At 37.4% G+C, this 22,330-nt stretch overlaps 1 protein-coding gene and 1 pseudogene across 6 annotated transcripts; one reads left to right on the top strand and one right to left on the bottom strand.

Annotated features, from left to right (window-relative positions):
- Positions 1–2,117: 2,117 nt before the first annotated feature.
- On the top strand, positions 2,118–2,297 carry LOC139962255 (U2 spliceosomal RNA; annotated as a pseudogene).
- Positions 2,298–4,589: 2,292 nt separating this feature from the next.
- On the bottom strand, positions 4,590–22,221 carry LOC139961215 (uncharacterized). 6 transcript variants are annotated; one of them, XM_071960269.1, is made up of 9 exons: positions 22,058–22,221; positions 21,078–21,264; positions 19,904–19,980; positions 18,837–18,902; positions 11,372–13,617; positions 10,326–10,420; positions 9,187–9,378; positions 8,112–8,262; positions 4,590–6,884 (listed from the first exon to the last, which is right to left on the bottom strand). In XM_071960269.1, the coding sequence occupies exons 5-9, from the start codon at positions 13,583–13,585 to the stop codon at positions 6,747–6,749; spliced, it is 2,790 nt and encodes a 929-aa protein (XP_071816370.1). In that variant the 5' UTR covers positions 13,586–13,617; positions 18,837–18,902; positions 19,904–19,980; positions 21,078–21,264; positions 22,058–22,221; the 3' UTR covers positions 4,590–6,746. The 6 variants fall into 6 exon arrangements, with proteins under 6 accessions (XP_071816370.1, XP_071816369.1, XP_071816372.1 ...); XM_071960268.1 differs by lacking the exons at positions 19,904–19,980; positions 21,078–21,264; positions 22,058–22,221 and having other exon boundaries at positions 18,837–19,264; XM_071960271.1 differs by lacking the exons at positions 18,837–18,902; positions 19,904–19,980; positions 21,078–21,264; positions 22,058–22,221 and adding an exon at positions 16,586–17,598.
- Positions 22,222–22,330: the final 109 nt, after the last annotated feature.

Genomic DNA, 22,330 nt, shown 5'->3' with positions numbered 1-22,330 from the left:
TGTCGCGAACTACCAGAAAAGATACACATTTATCGATTTTGCGACAACAATTTTTTTCACCTCAAACTTGAAAAAGTAAGACCGAAAAACTTTTACGACGAACAAAGGTTTAAAATCTTTTGTTGCCCCTAAAAGTTTTCTATTGTTCCTCTGAAGTTGCAAACTGAGCGAAAGAAGTGTCATCATCAGAGTGGGCTCGACGCATCTTTCCCGGTCAGATAATTACACGAAATTGGTGTATAACAAAGACAAGGGTGTCTTCTACTTCACGTCTAATTTTAATGTCGATGGGTGTTTCAGAGAGGGCAAGAGAGGGGCTGAAAGGAGGGGGTTTTCCAAATTTTGCACTTATAAAGAACACGTATTTCTATCTTGTACTTAAGGACCACGTATCTCCCGAACGGAAGCAGATATGGACCTAGGAGTTGCAGATTTGGACTCCTGAGCATCGATTACTCCCTGTTACGTCTTTTGGGCTAAATCGATTTGGGGTCAATTTTTGGCAATTTTTATTTGCGCCAAAAATAGGTTTTTTGTCTGAAAAGTTAAAAAAGTACCTCTTTTTGGTACCCAATTCCAAAATAAACTTCAGATTCGTAATCAGCGTGTCGCGAACTACCAGAAAAGATACACATTTATCGATTTTGCGACAACAATTTTTTTCACCTCAAACTTGAAAAAGTAAGACCGAAAAACTTTTACGACGAACAAAGGTTTAAAATCTTTTGTTGCCCCTAAAAGTTTTCTATTGTTCCTCTGAAGTTGCAAACTGAGCGAAAGAAGTGTCATCATCAGAGTGCGCTCGACGCATCTTTCCCGGTCAGATAATTACACGAAATTGGTGTATAACAAAGACAAGGGTGTCTTCTACTTCACGTCTAATTTTAATGTCGATGGGTGTTTCAGAGAGGGCAAGAGAGGGGCTGAAAAGAGGGGGTTTTCCAAATTTTGCACTTATAAAGAACACGTATTTCTATCTTGTACTTTAGGACCACGTATCTCCCGAACGGAAGCAGATATGGACCTAGGAGTTGCAGATTTGGGCTCCTGAGCATCGATTACTCCCTGTTACGTCTTTTGGGCTAAATCGATTTTGGGTCAACTTTTGGCAATTTTTATTTGCGCCAAAAATAGGTTTTTTGTCTGAAAAGTTAAAAAAGTACCTCTTTTGGTACCCAATTCCAAAATAAACTTCAGATTCGTAATCAGCGTGTCGCGAACTACCATAAAAGATACATATTTATCGCCTTTGCGACAACAAGTTTTTTCACCTCAAAAAAAGTACGACCGAAAAACTTTTACGACGAACAAAGGTTTAAAACCTTTTGTTGTCCCTAAAAGTTTTTCTGATTTCTATGTTCCTCTGAAAAGTTGCAAACTGAGCGAAAGAAAAGGGCGCTCGGCGCATCTTGCCAGTGATACGTGATTTCAAAGCAGTCAAATCAAACCTTTGTTTGACATCTTGAGTTTTATCTTGACATTTATCAATAAATGGGTCAAATTTTGGCAAAAATTTTGGCAAAAACTGCTTACGGTTTCTTTTAGGTGAAAAAACTTTTTGTCGCAAAGGCGATAAATGTGTATCTTTTCTGGTAGTTCGCGACACGCTGATTACGTGACACCTATTTCTAATGTTAACATCTGTTAACGTTAGTTATGCATTTGTTGTTCATGCTTTTGTTAGACTAGTTCAGGTAATTTTCAAACCAGTTTTATCTGCCAAAATGGTAGCTAGATTGGATTTTTTTATTTGATGTATATTTATTTATGCTAGTTATCATTCTAAAGATAAAAGTTGAATATATTGTCCATGAATTTCCTTGTTCAATGAATTATTAGTCAATTATTTCACGTAAGGGCGTGGCTTAAACTTTAGCACAGCGATAATAAGTTGTTGTTCTATGCAACGCTCGAAACTAAACGTTAAATCGGTATGACTTTCGGCCTTTTGGCTAAGATCGCTACTCGGCCTTTTGTCAAAGATCATGTGTAGTATCTGTTCCTTTTCGAGGGGAATGGTGATGCACACCTGACGATGATCACACAGTCCCGATGCAAGGAGTCTGGGGTTAGAAGCGCATCAGTCGTTCAGTTCTTTGGTTTACATGCCCAGGTTCTTTCCTAGGCGACTTTTTCTTAAAAAGTATCTGTTCTTTTCAGCATAATATCTGAATCGCGACTCATGGAGTCGCTTGTATGACTTATTTTTGCACATGGGCTATGGAATAGAAGCTTGCTCCGTCCTAGCCACGGGTTGGTCCGGTCTTGCACTACCCCCGGGATTCGGCCCACTCCCTCCGGGGAACAAAAATCAATGTAAAAATATGCTATCAATAGCCCTTTGAAATAGATTTGAAGATGAAGGTATTTTGTAAAATAATTGAATTGTCAAGGACTATTCGCGCAAAATATTGCTAACACTACATTTGGTTCAGACAATTGGGACCTAGATATGGACGGTTGGGGCTTAAAATTGGACAGTCGGGACCTAGAAGTTCCCAATCGGTACTTGAAAGTGTCCAATTGCGACCTGTAAGTGGACAATCGGGAACTAATGAAATGGAGTCGGGAACTGACAAAACAAAACTAGAGCACCAATGGTGCAGAGCTCATACCGAGCTCAAAAATGTAGGGCCCACAAAAATTTATGGTCCACCAAATTTCAGGCCATTTTTCAGATTCCACCAATTTTGGGCCCATGAGGTCAAACATTTTAGGTACAAAGACAAATTTATACCCCTAGCTCAAAACGGCGATAACCCCCCCCCCCCCCCCCACACTCAGTTAGTAGAATCCTGGCCACACCACTGGCTATAATTCCTATTTTCCCCCTTTAAATCCTATTTTACCCACTCTCAAACAATACCACTGACCTACCCTATTAAACTTTCTCCCCTCCACCTGAGCAGACATTACTTCATAAGCACACCTTCCCAAAATTTTGGCTGGCTGCTTACATACCTCAGGCTCAAAGACTTCTAAGAATCGGCAAGTGCTGATTGGCTATAGGGCTCTCATGCTTACAGTTCAATAGTTAATAACAACTCCCAATCCTGCTTTAATTCAACTAACAGCCTCTGTAGAGCTTAACCACAAATGTGAACAAACACTACAGAGACTTGGAGACAAATTAAAGGAGCTTTGGCAAAAGGTGAAGGCTCAGATTTTTTTAAACAATGGAGATTAATTGTAATTAACTTTTGACCAAAAATTATTAGGCATCAACTTATTCATACACAATCCAACAATCATCAGTTCAACTTTGAATGTGATCCATCAAAATCTTGAGGAGATTGAGATATTTGAAAATATTACAAAGAATGACCCCCGATGACCCCCTAAATGACATTTGACCTCAATTTTCTGAACACCCCTCGTAACCCTCATCCCGAGGAACGTTGTGACCAAGATTCATTATAACTGGCCATACACTGTACGAACGGAAGCAACTTGAAAATATAGGGCCGCGGCCTTTGACCCCAAATTTCGGACCATCTCTGATGGCCCTATACCCAATGGTCTTTGTGTCCAAGTTTCATGAAATTCCATTGTGCGAGTGGGAGTGGTTTTTCTAATTGTTGACGGATAGAGTGATAGAATGATAGACGCCGCACTGTAACAATAGCTCACACCAGCATGCTGGTATGAGCTAAAGAGAGACTTTCCCCAGGGGTGGGGGATCGAAATTGATATTGTTTGATACACCGGTACTACTTCGACAACTTGGTGCCATGTTGGTGAAAATGGGGGTTGAATTTTGGGAGTGGGAACCCCCTCCCCAAAGAAAATCTTGGGGGGCTTCTTCAAACTTTTTTTCCCTGGTGCTTTACATCATATTGATGACATCATATCAATTTCAGTACATTTGCATATTCGTTAAATTAATGAAAATTCATTAACCTACACTTAATTACTATATATGGGGAAATACCGACTTTTATACTATTGGCCTTTACCATGGTTACGATTTCTCCCATCTACTCATGGCACCACGGCTAGTATGTCTGCTTTCCAAAATAAAATAATCTCAGATTGGTAATCAGCGCCCCAAGGAGTACCACATGAGGTGTAATTTGATTGTTTTTGGAGACACCCCCGTTGGGGACCTTGCCCCCTCCTTAGGTTTTTGCCCCTCACGCCACCACGCAACACCAATTAAAAAACAAACCAGGTCCATACCGGATTCCATTTGGAAGATACAGGGTCCCAAAGGCCCAGTAGAAATACATGCTCTTAAGCCATGCCTCCCCTCCCCCCTGTCGCCTCTGAAAGACCCATTGACATCACAAAGCAATTTAAAGATAAAGAAGGGGGAGGCAGAGATCAAAAAATATAAATCAGTACTAGATTCTGAACTTCCAGTTAAACTCAGCTGCCAAACAAAAAGAATTCCTTCACCTGGTTTCCTTAGATTTACAGCAATGGGGGATTGGGTAACTTGTGGAAGGGCAGGTGTATCAAACTTCAACAAGGTTAAAGGGCCAAACCCCCAGTCACATCTTGAGTCATTTTGTACATATGTTTTGTTGGTTGGTAGGTTATCATGCTGGCACTTAAAAATAAAAAAATAAAAACAAGCACAATAATCATACCAATTCGAGATTTGTAATGTATTAATGCAAAAGCAAAACTCATTGAAATGGATGGAATTTAGATAAACAGTGATGCAATTTTGGATGGAGGCCAAATATTGGCCATTTGCTACATGCAAAAGTCCTGGTGAAATCTTTTACATGTCTTTTATAGTCATTTGCTGTCAGTGTTCACACAATGTGCCCTATTTTCCTATTTATAGATAAGTGAAAAACATGAATAAAGGTGAAACAAGAAGAAATGTGACTTGAAGATACTATTTTCTTAATTAGAATAGAAATGAGATCGAATGTAATAGAAATAGAGAGGATATAGAATGAAATAGAAATAGAATGAAATAGATATAGAAAGGATATAGAATGAAATAGAAATGATACTGATTACTAATGATATAGTAATTTACTGTCAGTGTTAACACATTGTGCCCTATTTTCCTATTTATAGCTTAGTGAAAAACATGAATAAAGGTGAAACATGAAGAAAAGTGACTTGAAGATACTATTTTCTTAATTAGAATAGAAATGAATAGAATGTAATTGAAATAGAAAGGATATAGAATGAAATAGAAATAGAATGAAATAGATTTAGAAATATAATGAAATAGAAATGATATAGAAATAGGAAGGATATAGTATGAGATAAAAATGACATAGAAATAGATTCCTGATATCTATTGTAAATAAACATTAAACAAGGAGTATATATAGGAGATGATATCACAAACAACTCACTGGCAAGATATAAAATGCTGCCTCTTCATTCAGCATTTTTAGGTCAAAACAGCCATATACAATAGTGAATTTGTAGTTAACATTTCAACAACAGTCAAATTGTAGAATGTACTCACAGACCTCCTTAGAAAACAGTATACCGAGTTAAGGCATCCTCCATCCTTCCCTTCCCTTCAAATCCGTACATTTCTCAAGTATTCTCTCTCACCGCCAAAAAAACACTCATCAGTTGTAATCTAAACTTAATATATAACAGAATTTCTAGTAAATTTTATGTCCTACCAACAGTTAATCGTATAATCTAAACTTAATATGTACTGAAACTTACTTCAAAGTTATACCACAATTAAAGCATCCTTCCTGTCCTTCAATCTAATTCAAATACCATACATATCTCTAGTACTCTTTCTCACCACAGTAAATAACTATGTCTGTTGTAATGCCTTTCAGTTGAAAAATATTTTTTTAATGAAAAACACCTAGTTGAATTTCTAGTAAGCATCATGTCCTACTAACAGTTAATCGTAGAATCTTAGAAACTTAATGATTACCCAAATTTACTTCAAAGTTATACCACAATTAAAGCATCCTTTCTGTCCTTCCATCTAATTCAAATACCTATCTCTAGTATTCTTTCTTACCACAGTCATAGCTTCGTCAGTTGTGATGCCTTTCAGATAAGCAAGTTTTCATTAGTTGGCATTTTACAGAACAAATATCCCGAGAAACCAGCCAAAGAATTTCTAGTTAATATTATGTTCTTACAACAGGTAATCATAGAACCTTTATTTTACCTTTACTTTATAGAACCTTAACTTTTCCTCAGTTATACCAATTGAAGCATCCTAAACTTAATATATAACAGAATTTCTAGTAAAATTTGTGTCCTACCAACAGTTTATCATGTCATCTAAACTTAATATATACCTAAACTTACTTCAAAGTTATACCACAATTAAAGCATCCTTCCTGTCCTTTCCATCTAATTCAAATACCATACATATCTCTAGTATTCTTTCTCACCACAGTAAATAACTGTGTCTGTTGTAATGCCTTTCAGTTGAACATTTTTTTACCTCCGAAAAACACATAGTTGAATTTCTAGTAAGCATTATGTCCTACCAACAGTTAGTCCTAGAATCTAAACTAAATATATACCCACATGAACATCAAAGTTAAAGCACAGTAATAACTTTGTCTGTTGTGATGCCTTTCAGTTGAGCAAGTTTTCAGTAGTTGGCATTTACGGTACAAATATCCTGTGAAACCAGCCAGTGAATTTCTAGTTAACATTATGTCCTAACAACAGGTAGTAATAGAACATTTACTTTACCTTTACTTTAGAACCTTTACCTTTACATAGAACCTTAACTTTTCCTCAGTTATAACAATTAAAGCATCCTTCCTGTCCTTCCATCTAAGTCATATACCGTACATTTCTCGAGTATTCTTTCTCACTGCCGTCAGAACTTTGTTGATTGTGATGCCTTTCAGTCGAGCAATTTTCTCAGCAACAAAGACTGCCATGGCTGGATGGGACCACCGGATCTCTCTTGGACACTAGAATAAAGCAAGCAGTCATATCAGAAACACATTACACAGTCCACCAATATCACATGCACTACAGAACATGTGTTTTATACATGTGTATTACATCAAAGCACTGACTTGCCAACACAACAGCAATTAGCGACGGTGGTGCCACAGAAAAAATAATTACAAACATCATAATATAGCTGTTCAATCTGACTAATCACACGCAGGAATTGGTAATGATGCTACGTCATGGAATAAACATGCATTGCCACTTTCAGATTTCAGAATGTTTGTCAAACAATTTCTAAGAAAAAAAAAAATCTCTGCACTCATCTAAATATAAGTTCGTTCTGTGTCATGATAAAGGAAACATTAATGTGACTTTACTGCTGAGATGTGTTCATGTACAGCATCTTATGACAACCTAGCAGAGTTAGAAAATGACACTATGGTAGGTAACAAGAATATGGCAATAGCACCAACTGCACAGTGCACTCTCCTCCACCTGGCTTCACCAAGCAACCTACATCAGATATTTACGGAATCCTTCAGCTAAACGTTTTCAAATCTACTTTATATGTGTATTCACATAAGTATCTACCACTGCTCAAACAAGTACAATTTCATAACATTTAGATAGTATAAACAACTTTATTTCATTTTATGTCCTCCATTATGATGTGATGTCACCTGCCACCCTAAACTATCGTCTGAAGACAGCTCATGATGTTACACAAACAAAACTGATGTTTAGCAGCTTTTGTACATATAGGACTCATAGTATTGTGTAACAGGAATGATAGGACTCATAGTATTTTGTAACAGGAATGATAGGACTCATAGTATTTTGTAACAGGAATGATAGGACTCATAGTATTTTGTAACAGGAATGATAGGACTCATAGTATTTTGTAACAGGAATGATAGGACTCATAGTATTTTGTAACAGGAATGATAGGACTCATAGTATTTTGTAACAGGAATGATAGGACTCATAGTATTTTGTAACAGGAATGATAGGACTCATAGTATTTTGTAACAGGAATGATAGGACTCATAGTATTTTGTAACAGGAATGATAGGACTCATAGTATTGTGTAACAGGAATGATAGGACTCATAGTATTGTGTAACAGGAATGATAGAACTCATAGTATTTTGTAAGAGAGAGAGAGACTACTAGCCTTCAAAGCTGCTACACAACATTTGAACACTGTATTTGACAGATGGAACATATCCTAGAGGATCTTACCTGTCGAGGTAAGAAGTATGGAGCATCGGTCTCTAATAGCAGTTTATCCAGTGGTATGGCCTGGGCGGTACGATGAGTTTCCAATGCACTTGGGAAAGTTACCAGGTTCGTGATGCCAATGAAAGAATTTGGGAAAGCCTTCATAAATGTTCTGAAAATGAGACAAAATTTGGTAAGCCAATACTCTGTTCTCAGCCCCTCAGAATACCTGGTCTAAAAATGAAAAAGTCTGCTGTAGAATTCAACTCGCAAAAAGGGCAGGAATAATTTTTTGGGGAGACTTGCAGAATTTTTTTAATTCTTCTGCTTTTAATGACTTAATCCTTACTCTTTGGTTGTCATCAAAACCCAAAGTCAGGTGCAATCCAGTTTTTGTATTGGTTTTGTTATGTTTCAGATTTCATACAATACTCAAATATTGTCAGAATGCAGCTATTTTGAGTTACTAGTTTCAAATATTAGCTTCAAAAGTTAATGTTGACTTCTTATTCAAATTAGCTATAGTTGCCTGGGTTGGAGGGGGATGGCAGGTGTTTCCCCCTTCACTTTCTTTTCTCCCAATTGAATTTTAATGGTACCGACATATAAATGGAACCAGATTAGTAGTTACAAAGCTTCTTTTCAGTGTAAGATCTGAACAGTCGATACAATTGACAATTTGACTTTCTGTTCATAAATCAGTGTACATAAAAATCAGTTGACAAAACCAACCTCTTAAATGTTTTTTTCACCGCATTTGTTAAACTTCATTACAATCCAGACATGTTTTTGTTTTAAGTATGTGAATATACCTCTGTGCTCACATAAGGATGTCTAGAGAAATCCAGATATATAAGTTGAGTTAAATTGCATAGTCAAGTTTGACTCCAAAACATCCTGGACGTTTTGTCAGTTTGATTATTAGCAATTTCTGAATGTTGAAAAGAAACAGGCTGAGAGAAACAACTCTTGAAAGGAACATCTCTATTCAAATGATCAAAGAAAAAAAATTCATATTAAGATAATTTGTAGACAATATGAAATTTGTCACCTCTTTCTGGAAAAGATAGTTTTGATGACTTTCGTGTGGACTTACCTGGCATCTTCAGGAGGTCCTGTGAAGCAGTGACGATGTATTTTGTAATCTTTCGGCACCATGCTGACCATTATATCCAGAGTATCAGACTCAGCCTCCCGACTGTGAATCACCAGTGGCTTCTGTAGCTGAAGAGCAAGAGCTAACTGACGTCTAAAGACCATGTGCTGGAGAACATGATCCGAACTATTTCTGGTGAAGAGTCAAATCAAAAGGTAACTTATGAGTAATTAGGTTAAATGAGGTTATGAAGATGTCGTAACTTATGCTGGACACTTTTAAGAATCAAAATTAATTGATTTAATTGATAAATTAATTTGAAAGTTCTTACAAAAGTTAAGAGAAGAACAAAGAAAGAGAGACCTGCAATTACACTGAAGTTTGTATCAGCCATAACCTGCAGCATACCAACAGCCTTGAGTTACCTTCAGCACATATATTGTAAGAAGCTTGACAGACAGAAGTCAAACCCTAACTCTCATCTCACAAACTGACTTTTCAAAAGCTTATGTGGTTATTGATCAAATAGAACCAGTCTCAAAGCTCTGTTGCATGAGACAAATGAACACAGTAGCTTTACAGTAATCCCGCCACCAGCCTCTTTTCTTTGCACAACAAAGTTCTTCATAATACTTAAAGTAACTCTTTCCAATACTGCCTGGACCATTGCAAATTACAAAGATCTGATTGAGCTTTTGACATTGTTACAATATGGTCTCCTTGCAACAACAACAAGAAAAGAAGCTTTTTTTATCATGAAATAGAACCATTAACAATTGTTTTACAAATGAAGTCGGTTCTACCTGGCTAATTTCTGATAATGGATTGTTGGTCGAGCTGAAAACCAAGTATGTTACCAACAAACTCACCCTACCCTTGAGAGATTTTGCCAGGTACTTCCACATAGGTCATACAGTTTTACAATTTACACTACCAGTTAACAGAATTCAAGCTCACTTCCCATTACATTTGGCTATAAGTCGGTTGTCATGCCCTGATTTTGTTATGATGTTATATCAAGTTGACATCTTACAAGCCAGAGCAAGGCACACCTACTTAGAGATGCCTCCAGCTGCTACCTATAGCAGTGATCTGTAAAGTGTTTGATGGACAGGGATTGACTACATTGAAATGAGTACCTGTTAGAATAATCGAGGCCAATTTCTCCAAAGGCCACAGCTTTGTTGTGCATCATCCCCTTTAAGATGTGAGTTTCTACATTACCATCATAGTTCTAGATGATGAGACAATGAAAAGGAGAGAATATGAATATCACAAAAAAAAAATCAAAAGGAACAGTAAATTAAAATATTCCCCTAAAATATGTCTACAGTTCTAACCGAAGGTATATCAATTCTTTACATTAATAGGTGTGCGCATTGAAGCCCAAACTTTTGTACAGGAACTGAGTGTTGCATTCTGGCAGTCTAGTGATTCCCATAATACACCATGCATTGTCAAGTAGTTTCATTAAGTGGCAAGTGCCAGCAGCAACATTTGCATTGCTCAAAACATTGTACACAATGGAAGATACCATTCAAAGAAATACACACAAAGACAGGAGTGTCTATGAACGTGAAATCCTGATAAACTTCAATAAATTCATCAACAATCTGTGTAGCATGTGACATGCATGACAAGTCCTTGATTTACAACTTTCTTTGGGATAATTACCTAAGTTTAAAACAGGAGATGAAGATGGCTCTACTCAAATGTTGCCCAAATTTGTGATTTTTAAGGAATTGTTACCCTTTACATGATGAGGAAGACACCCAAATTCAAAGTTTCTATGGGATAGTTACAGTTACTTGAGGAAGATTTCACTCAAATGCTGCCTAAATGTTCCATGGGATAGTTACTGTTCCTAAGTAACACATAATGAGAATAATAATCACTTGTGCTGCTCAAATTTTCCATGGGATAGGTACTTAAGTAACACGTAATGAGAATAATAATCACATGCTGCCCAAATTTTCCATGGGATAGTTACTTAAGTAACATGTAATGAGAATAATAATCACATGCTGCCCAAATTCTCCATGGGATAGTTACTTAAGTAACATGTAATGAGAATAATAATCACATAATGCCCAAATTTTCCATGGGATAGTTACTTAAGTAACATGTAATGAGAATGATAATCACATGCTGCCCAAATTCAGAATTGTTTTAACCAGATAGTTACCTTTACATGATGAGGATGACACCCAAATGCTGCCCAAATCTTGTCTTCCTTCAAAAGATTTTGCCAGAGTTCATTGGTTGGATGGAAGGATTCAGGCGTACAGAAGATAGCCACACAGCCACCGTAATTGTCGGGGAAGCCTCTCATCCGTCCAAACTTCTCGAAGGTGCCATTACAACCCAGACGCTGGTACAGGAAGTCAATGTGGCAGTGAGTGTCGACATACTCTACGTTGCTCCACGGATACACCACGTCTGCTTCTAGTGTCTCAGATGAAGATGCAGGAACACCAAACTGCTGATGGAATGACTTGGGCGTGGAAGTCATCATGACTTCCTCCTGCAGGGTCAGACGCCGACGGGGCTGAATCCTGGCAACGAGCTGAGCCCTGGGTGTATTTGCCCAGCTACTACCAGGGGTTACCGCATTGTTCCTAGAAGTCTCCCACTGAGTGCTCCCTCTCAGACAGTCAGAAAACGAAGCTGGATTGCTCCGTTTTGCGGTCGATATAGCTGGTGGTGCAGAAGACTGAACTGCCCTCAACATAGCCGGACCTCCTCTCCAAGACCTCTGCCATGGAAGGCTATCCTTCTCATCAATGACCTGGTCTTTTGAATTCCGAGGACTGCCTCTGTCATCGTTTAGAGACGACTTTGGACATTTTTCTGTTGTTGGTGAGTAAAGGCTTACTGACGATTCTTGGTTCATCAAACTAATATAAGAGTTTGACTCTCCCTTCTTTCCTGTCACATCTTCCTCTTTCAGGGATCTGGAGAAGTCACATTTTCTATCTTTCATCTGCGTGATCTTCCCTGGTACGTATACCTTCCTCCTTGAGGGCGGCTGGGAGGGAGTCTCTGGGAGAGTGGTATTGTTCTGTCTTCTCTCTCCTGTGACTTCCTCCACTCCTTCGGCATCTGAAAGAGATTGATGTTGCCAGGCAGTGACATCTATTGGTGATCTTTCACTTATTGAAAAATTTAGCACTTTGGAGGAATTAGAATGACAATACCCAGGTGTAGTGGCAATGGTTTTACATTCACTATTGTCTGTACGAGGTGCCTGAGCATTAGAGAGTTCACCAGGAGAGGCACTACAGGAGGGAGGTAATTGCATACCAGGGGGTACTGGAACTGCTACTGGTACTGGAACTGGTTGTGCATACGGATAGAATACAGGTGGCTGAATCCAGCATGGGGGGCAAGGACTATAAGGCCCTATGGGTCTGAACGGAAACAGTCCCCAAGGGTGCATGAATACCGGCTGATCCTGGAGAGATCCTGTTGGTGGGCTGCAAATACTTTGCTTGAGTTGATTGTTCAGTGATTGCACAGGTTCTAACTCTCCTACATTAGTCGTCAGACTCTCTACTACTTTCTTCCAATTCTCCTTTTCTTCTTCCGATTCTTCAGTGGAATCTGTGTCTCCTTCTTGTATCTTTCCTACGCCATCTAATGGCCTTGGAATTTGCATCTTATCAGCCACTTGTTTCTTTAGAGCCATGTGGATTCTGATCTCCTGTGCTCTTGGGTTTATTTTCCCTTGCTCACAATCATTCTCGACCTCACTCGCTTTCTCTTGGCAACCTACGGTGGTGTTCTCTCTCCCTGTAGATTCTCCTCCCTTTGAGGGATCCTGATTGGTTGAACTCATCCCTGCTTTCTTTGACAGAGTTCTCTCTTTGCGATCACTGGAACCAGAGTTGGTAGATTTCTCATTTCTCTCAATGCTGTCCTGAATGTTTAAGTCCCCATCTTCACCTTCCATTCTGGTTCTCTTCAACTGGTTAGCGGTATCCTCTTCCAAGCCACCTTCCATCTCCTCTCTGCTTCTCTTGGAAGAGCTGCTGTCCTCGTCAGACTCGGAAGCCCTTTCCCCATCACCTTCATCATCGCGTGATCTCAGGGCATCTCGATTAAGTTCGACCCTGCCGTCAGTACTGGTTTTGTCTTTCAGGGATTCATCTTGTAAAGCTCCAAATATATCTGAGAAACTCTTTGCATTTTCTTTTTGAACATTTGCTCCTTTACACAATCCATCTGTCTGGTCATCTGACGACCAATCAACCAACGGCGGAGGAACTGTTGATAACTTCTGGACTCTTGGACCCCATCGTCTGTTACGGCTCTCGGGATGCAGCCTGATGTTAATTCTTCTCTTTGGTCCCGGTCTTGGAGTGTCAACATGAACAACGGTGTTTGGATAATCTGCCATCGTAGATGCTTATTTGCCACTCAATGCCTGGACTGATGGGGGAAAAAAGGGGAAAAACTATTATTATTACACAATGAATAAAAGGTATTTCCAAAATGTACTGTATACATCCTTTGCGTAGCTAGTTAAACATTTTCTAAATAAGATCACTACTGTATGATAAATTAACACACAAGTGACGAAGATGTTGATATTTCACAGTAGGCAGGACTTGTCCTAGCCAAATTCTCTGCAATTTTTCTTTTCATGAAAATTTTCAACATTTCAGAATTACATGAATGCTTCTGAAATCAGCATTTAAATACCCCAAAAGGAAACTCCTTGCATGTTATGACAGTCTGAGCCCAAATATATTGAGCTTTAATGGATAAGTAGCAATTACACTTTTCCCAGCAAGATGTTTTGAAACAGCTCAAGATATAGATATTGTTTATTTGTACTTAGTTTCCTGCAAGCAATTTTGATATTGCTTAAATTTCTGCTATGTCCTATTTAATTTAACTGATGGATGATAAATCACCCTGTAGTGATTTTTACCTAATCTATATTTATGGAGTCAACTTTTAAAGGTACTATTTGTGATACAGAAAGTAGTCCAATAAAAACCTGCATTTCAGTCATCTGTTTTGGTATAATAATTTCAAAGGCTGGAACAAGGGTATTAAAAACAACTACATTTTAAGGATGAAGTTAACAGGAACATATCTTCTATCACTAAGTTTTCTTTTTCTTCACTATTTAAAATCCCTGAGGTAGACCAAGTGAATGGAAGTAGACCTGATCCATCCTGCTGCATGATACATTCTAATCTGTACAACACTTGCAGTAAAGACAAAAGTATGCTTTCTGAGGCATTAAACACCCACTTCTATCCCCATCCAGATCATTAAAAGTGCTTTCTGAGGGATTTAACAACCACTTCTATCCCCATCCTGATCATTAAAAGTGATTTCTGAGGGATTAAACACCCACTCCTATCCCCATCCAGATCAATAAAAGTTCTTTCTGAGGCATTAAACACCCATTTCTATCCCAATCCAGATCATTATAAGTGCTTTCTGAGGGATTAAACACCCACTTCTATCCCCATCCAGATCATTTTAAGTGCTTTCTGAGGGATTAAACACCCACTTCTATCCCCATCCAGATCACTAAAAGTGCTTTTCTGAGGGATTAAACAACCACTTCTATCCCCATCCAGATCATATAAGTATGCTTTCTGTGGCATTAAACTGCCACTGCTATCTCCATCAAGTTCATTAAGTATGCTTTCTGATGCATTAAACAGCATTTAACAAACTTAAACTTGCTTGAAGTTTGCCAAGGTACTGCCTTTCATCATACTGTGACATGTTCACCACAAATTTTTGTGTAGCAGTTGGAATTTTTTTTAGAGTGGAGGTCAATATGTTTGGTTGGCTGGGGGACTCTTACACCCTTGTGGAGAACATTGGTTATCTTTCCGTGTCCATTAGAACAGATGAAGCAATATATCCCTCATTTAATATTTCTATTCCTTTCCCCATATTTGGATAGTATTTTTGGACAGTAGGCCAATAATACTTGTAATTTCTATAAGGCATGAAAATGTCAACTGCATTCCACTCAATGCAGATAATAAGCATCTTTTTTTTGGCTGTTGTGGCAGGGATAGCCGATGGGCCTAGGCTCAAGAGGTGTAATTCATCAGAATCTGATGCAATTTTGACCAAACTTAATTCAATGTTTTTGGTTACTAAGGTCAAGCCTAACTATGTTTATTTCCTTTGCACTATTCATCCCCTACGCTCTTGTTATTAAGGCTGGCCTACGGTAGCAGGGTAGGTTTGGCGAACCAGAATTGACGTCACCGAACTTTGCCACGAATCAATGCCACCCTTTTTTGCTGCACATGGTGGGTTAGATCTTTACTATACATGCAGATATTGTTGTAATTTTACATAATCAGTAATTTTGAAGTAGTTTGAATAATGCCAACATTTAACCATTTGCTAAAAGATCAGCCAAAAGTATTATGTGGTTAGATTCTTGTCATATCGGGATATGTATTTCCTTCCATATGTCTTAAAAATGGGAGTATTTATCTTTACTTTACAGAAAAGAGAGTGATTGCACATGCAGTGTCATTTCTCCTATCAACAAACGTGAGCATCAGTATAACTAAACCTAGTAGTTTATTTTATAGCATGCCACAAAGACACCTTCATGCATGAAAATTTAATGTTTTGTAATTTATTTCCATTCACTTTTTGGAGAAATATGGGGTTGGATTTGAGGTGGTACAGTCTACACAATAATCACAAATAAGAGTTGAAGTGTCTCTTAGTCTTGGTTTACTGAAATCTTGTTTGCATTGTTTAAGGCTTTTGACCACCAGTCAGAATGGTTTGCAGTTTAAATTATGGTATATGCACTGATTAAGGCACTAAGTAAGGGAAATGACGATCTTGCTGTTAATTTTATTCTCAGTGGTTTAGTTCCAACTTGAACAGCTATGTGATTTCATCAATGGCATGACCAAACTCTGCCATAAATAGAAAGAATAATACTTGTCAGTCTTGTGTAAAACTGCTTGAAGGCAGAAAAACGTGCAGTTTACACAAATTACAGTATAATTGGGGTTTAAATAGTGTAAATAATTTACGAAAATGACTCAATATATACAAAACTGATCATTCCCTATTTCACTGTGGCAATTTCGGCCAATTCCGTTACACTTTGAAAATTTTGAAGATTTGATTATAATGTGACTAAGATACGGACAAAGTTCATGATCAGGAGAATTTGACTAAAACGAATATTGTGGTCTTGAGTTAACTAACGAAAGTTAGACTAGGCGTACAGTAGGCTACCAAAAGTTAACATTAGGCCTACCGTGCACAAACGGGTAGGGTCATAGCCCTATCCTAACGTTAGCACACAGCCTAACTTGGATTTAGCATACAGTAATATACATAAAGCAAACCCTTAGCTCGACTAGCAACAACATTTAGTATTTACAATGGGGCCACCGCTATGCAAAAGTTTATGCCTACATACTGCACATACAATCGACGAACAAATTTAACGTTTTCGTCCCTCAGTCTGGTGTGAGTTCTTCGTTCGAGGTAGCTTGTGTGTTCGAACTGCACTGACTGCCGCTAACTGCGTAATGTGGCACATCGAGTACTTTCTATAGTACGCATTATCCAAATAATAAACGCCCTCATTCCGGAGACTCGACATTCTTGTTACTTTCGACTTGCAAACAAGAATAGCTGTGCGCTACCTTTAGATGAAATTCGAGAGAACGTCTAAGAAAAGGGCAGCCATTTGGGTCATTTTGTTTGAAAGTTGATAAATGCTACACTTTACTTTTTCCATTTGAAAATACCCTTATCATTACATATATGTAATGACTTTAGCAGAGCTCCCAACTGACCCGCAATTCGGGGGTTAGACCCGCATTCTAACACCCAAACCCACTGACCCGCACAAGCGTCCGAAAAACCCGCATTGTAGTTGTCAAGTATACATAAAAAAAATTGCATCAAGTTTTGACTAAGCTACCATCATTTCTTTAGCATTTAGCATAAAAGAGTATAAAACCACCTTTATAGCATCATTTGAACCTCAAATTAGCCTATATTTCTTTTCATTGGGGCGAGCAGCGAATATTTTCATGCCATGCAACACACAAAAAAAATGCATATTTCTCAGAAAATTTTGGGTGAAAAAAGCCTTTCTAAGTGCCACCATTTTACATGTAGGCATCACCAGGATTGAAAACAAAATCAAAAGGGGAAAATAACACAAAATTCTGTATAAAAAGTTGACATAAAACCCACCACATAAAATATTAACTGTTGAAATATGTGGAGTATTTGAACAAGTAAGGGTCTTGGTTATGCATTACATAGATACATTGCATAATAGAGTCAACAGCTTTTCAGCATGTGAAAGAGCCATTTTGTACTGAATTACTTTTTACTGCACAGCACACAAATTAAGTAGCTGATGAAGGCAAATCATGAAAGTTGTTGTCTTCAGATTAATGACAGGGGAGGGGTAAGGGGGAGGGGTAAAGGGGAGGGGCAGTCAATGAAACATAATAATTAAGTAGACTAGTATATGATAGAGGATCGAGTAGGAAAAAAGAAGCTGAGGAAATAATTTTTCAGACAAGTGTAAACAAAAAATAGACATATATGTATAACTAGTGCCAGTTAGAGAAAGGGGCGGCTGACTTCACTGGAATGCTGTCCCAGCCCTGACATTACCACTGGCAATACCAATCAAATGGGGAAAATCCCTTCCCAGTGGCTGGACTGATTCCTGAAAAGTAAACATTGCTTTCGGAGTTTGACTAACAAGCCCTCTAGCCACCAGGTTCCTAAACTGTCTTCAGATATCACTTCATTGTTGGTTGTATAAACTGTGCTGTTTACTTCTGTATTACTTAGTTAAATGAGAAGTGGACTAGGGATTATGAAGACTTTAACTGGGATTATCCATAGGCTTATTGTTACAGCTTTACCACACCTCTCAATACTGGAGGTCTAGTTTATGATAATATGGAAATATGTTTCTTTAATAAGTCCACATTGTTGGTCTACCTAAAGTTGCTTTAAATAATAACATTTAAAATAGATATTTAGTAAAGAAAATAAAAATTTATATTCAGTAGCAGAAGGACATTTTCATTGGCTGATCTATCATATATCACAGAAATGGTTGACAAAACATGTAAAAAAAAAAAATCAGCAATCAGTTTTCCATGACCTACACTCTCACCTAACAGGAATGTATGCCATTTTTACATTTTTTTAATGTTTTAATATTATGTTTTAATAGAAGAACTATGATTACTACTTAATCCTAATTTTTGGTACCAAAATGCTTACAAAGATTAATTTAATTAAGATATATATATTTCTTAATGAAATGATATCTTAATGAAATGAAATTTGTTTCAAACAAATCTGAAACCAAATTTGTTTTAGTTGCATGCATTTAAAGGTTTTGGAGCTATGTCCACTTTTGTTCAGAATTGCCCCAATGTAAACCCTGTTAATCCCACAATGTAACATGTTTCTCACAAAATTCACACCAGTTACATAATCAATATTGTTCACAGTTTGTTGCTCTTATTCCACTACAAATTAAATCATAGAGTAAAAGGACAATGAGAAAATAATAGATGCTACGTAGGGATAATAAAATACAATAATTCATCCTAATTATGTATTAATCTGTAGATCATAAAGCTTACTGAAGAAAATATTAGAAAACTTCCATGGAAGTACTCTGCTGTCACCGTGGAACAGGGTCTATTGCACTGTAATGAAAAAATTCCATACATTATTATTTTGAGTACACATGAAGACATATTCACCAACAAAGTCTTAAGGAGAATAAGCTTGACTCTAATATTTACTTGTAAATGAATTTAATATTTCGGAAACCTTTCAGACAACCTTGTCAAACATCAGTTCTCCAATTCTTTATCTAGAGTGTGTTCAAGTGTAAAGTAGAGTTAACTACTCCTGAATAATTCAAATTATCTTTCCAAAGCATTTCTATGACAATAAACAGTACAATATTGTTGTAAACTGTAGTAGTAAAATACTTCCAATTATTAATCCAGAGATCCCTTATGACACAGTGAATGATATCTGATTAAACTGCTAGATGTTTAAGTCAACACATAATTTCACCTCAACAAGCAGTACTACATGTGTCTCTATGCCACATTGCCATTGTAGCCTTTAACTAATAAATCGTAAATAGGTCATACACTCTCCCGGCCCCCAGAGCCAGAGTTCATTTTTTTGTGGGGGGGGGTGCACAAATAATAGCTGAAGACCTTTGGAGGACAGTCATCAGATGCAAATTGCTATCACTTTCACTGCAATCGTGTGAACTAGGCACACACACTGTAAGCATGTTATTAAAATGATAACACACTCACAGCACCGATGTAAAATGGGAAACACAGCATCACATGCATTGAAACAATCGAAAAGCCATCTACAGTCATCTCTTGTTGAGATTTTGACAAGGCATTCATATTTGAACTTGCTTGACCTACATAAAAACATTTACGGTTTGAAAACTTGGTATTGGAAATCTATCAATATTATTGAGATTTGTCAATGGTACCCTACAGAAGAGTTTTAAAAGTGCTCAGTACTTACCTTTGTTTGTGTAAGGGGGCTAAAGGACTTTTAATGCAGTATGCAGAGGGTGGCTGTCATGCTTTAAGGATCTTCCTTTTGTAACATATCTTTTAGTACTCACTGAAATTTTGCCAAGATACTTTTTCAGGTTTTCATTTACCATCAAACTCTTCTTCGCTCTGGTTACAGCAATGTAAATTAAATTCTTCTCATCCTCTGGTAGATTGATATCTTCAGCTGACATAAAACAAAAATGAAAATAATTCCAATTAACTTTTGTTTTTTATTTGTTTAGGAAATACTGGAAAACTACAAAATAACAAAGAACTCTTGTTTTTCAATCTGAAAATAAAATTGATCATAACCTGCATCTTTGCAGTCTAAAGAAAAGAATATTATTAAAATAGTCAACATCATATTAATATTGATCATAATTGATAGCAGCAAACATAAAAACTGTTTATAGTTCACTTGGAAGCTAATACTCAAGAACATTAATGGTCAATGTTAAATCTATGATTTCAAAGAGAAACACATCATTTAAATAATATATAATTAAACATCATAAAACTGTGCTACGTAGTCCCCCTAGAATACACACACAAAGTTAACAGTATCTGTTTAAGGACAACAGACATATATAAATGATACTTCAAAGGACAAGAAAAATAATGATAAAGAGAAGGGGGAAAAACTTAATACTTATAATATCTCCTCCTTCAACTGGTACAACATTTAGAGAGAAGCTTAAGTCAGTTGCTAATTGCACAGTGTAAAACTCCAGTGCCTTGGCTTTGTGTGCTGTGGGTAAGACAATAGCTGTAAAGAAAGTACACTGTAAGGAAATTTAGGACACATCCAACACTAATCTTGATCCATTTCTCTTAAGATGTACTGCATGATCATTTTCAAAGTTTGACCTCTGCTGACCTTTGATCACCACCAAAAACAATAGGGATCTTGTTCTGTTGATCCAGATATGAGACAGTATTCTCGGCTGGATTCAAAAGGACATGGCATTTGTTTTGCCCTGTAGTGTCCAAATTCTATGGCAGGCCAGCTATGACAAAAGGGCATGGCTCTACATATACACCTTCATTTCAAGCTCCTCAAGCTCTAGTTCCGTTTTGCAATCCATTGAATAACATTGACACAAGCTATCAATTGGAGGCCTTATGAGAGGTTTGCCTCAATCAAGAACTTTGTTCAGAATAATCCACTTTGAAAACGTTGAACCAAGCTAACTTGACACTGTCTGTTTCAAGTTTTGTGACTCTCCTGATCTTTAACCCTACAACGATATTAAAGAAATATGGCTTTGGAAATATTCTTACTCGCAGACTGGAGATTTGACCACTGTTTCTTTCTTGAATTTCTCGATAACTTCTGGAAGACGATGATTGTAGACTCTCACGATTTGTATCAATCCTTGAAGTTCCACATCGTCTGCATTACGAGCATAGACTTCCAGATTCGAGAAGGACTGCATCTTTCTGAAGAAGTCATTCCCGATGCTACGGGCTGATAGGAACGAGACAAATCCTTCCATTCAATGTTCTCTATGTACATATGGTTACTTCATGATTTTAAGGGGAGTTTAGGAAGAAGATCAAGTGCAGTCATTTTATATAAATCTATTCATCTGAAGATATGGACATAAATTGCTTTGTAGCAATACCTTCTACAGAGGTTGTATTGTCTCTGTAGTGATCGCGGTAATGTTGCTGTACAGTGGAGTACCTCTTAAAAATTTGAGGATGTATTTGTCTTTCAGACAGGACATTATAACAGCCTAAATATAATCTTTAGAATGACATAGGCCTACATGCTACAAATATTGTTTTGTCTATACTTATACCCATAGAATATGTTGCAAATGGATGATGTGTTTGAAAATTTGTACAATTCTAGATAAATTAAATACTGAAATTTTCTAGGCTTAAGGCTAACCTAAGTAAGAACAAGGGCAAGGCTGTTCAATCATACCAGGCTAGGCCTAAGTTTAGCTAAGCCTATTTTTCTAATATTGAATTGTTAGAGTAAGCCCAGGACATCATGACAGTCATCCCATGCTATTCTGTCAAGTAGATATATCGTTACGGATACAGTTTTAAGGAAAATGAGGTGGAGATAATATATGTCTTTAGGCCTTAGTCATATCGCATTCGAAAGGACAGCCGCAGCCGGTTTAGGGGCCTAGGCTAGCCTAACTATGTACAAGTTCAGTGCATAACAATACAGCAGCTGAGCAGACGACACTAGTAAAGTTATTATTCCTATGTAATTGCCTATACTATCGCTTCCTAAGAATGACCTGTGAAACTGCAGTCCACTGCCAACTTTGTACGACTTTGGCACACAAATGGGGCACACGATATCACCATTTCGAGTGATTTATGTCAACTTTATTACTTTAGTTATGCCAAGACGTAGTTTTTGTATTACGCTCCGGTACTTTCTTGCCGTCAGAGCCGTATATCTAAATATACGGCTCTGCTTGCCGTACAAGCAAAGCGCCACCAGTTATATGAGTGACTTCTGTGAAGTTCTGTCGCATGACGTCATTCTCCCTACTTCAATTTCTATG

This window comes from Apostichopus japonicus, chromosome 20 (genome assembly GCF_037975245.1).
Source record: "Apostichopus japonicus isolate 1M-3 chromosome 20, ASM3797524v1, whole genome shotgun sequence".
Taxonomy (NCBI): domain Eukaryota; kingdom Metazoa; phylum Echinodermata; class Holothuroidea; order Aspidochirotida; family Stichopodidae; genus Apostichopus; species Apostichopus japonicus.
Note: the sequence above shows the minus strand (reverse complement) of the source record. Positions and strands in the feature narration are given on the sequence as shown.

What these genes read in the sequence shown, in the direction of transcription:
- LOC139961215 (XM_071960269.1), bottom strand. Translation starts at nt 13,585, where the DNA reads ATGGCAGATTATCCAAACACCGTTGTTCATGTTGACACTCCAAGACCG. An exon ending in GGCCTCGATTATTCTAACAG is followed by an intron (nt 9,379 to 10,325) that starts GTACTCATTTCA and finishes ACTCTTCACCAG; the next exon opens with AAATAGTTCGGATCATGTTC. An exon ending in CATACTTCTTACCTCGACAG is followed by an intron (nt 6,885 to 8,111) that starts GTAAGATCCTCT and finishes GCTTTATTCTAG; the next exon opens with TGTCCAAGAGAGATCCGGTG.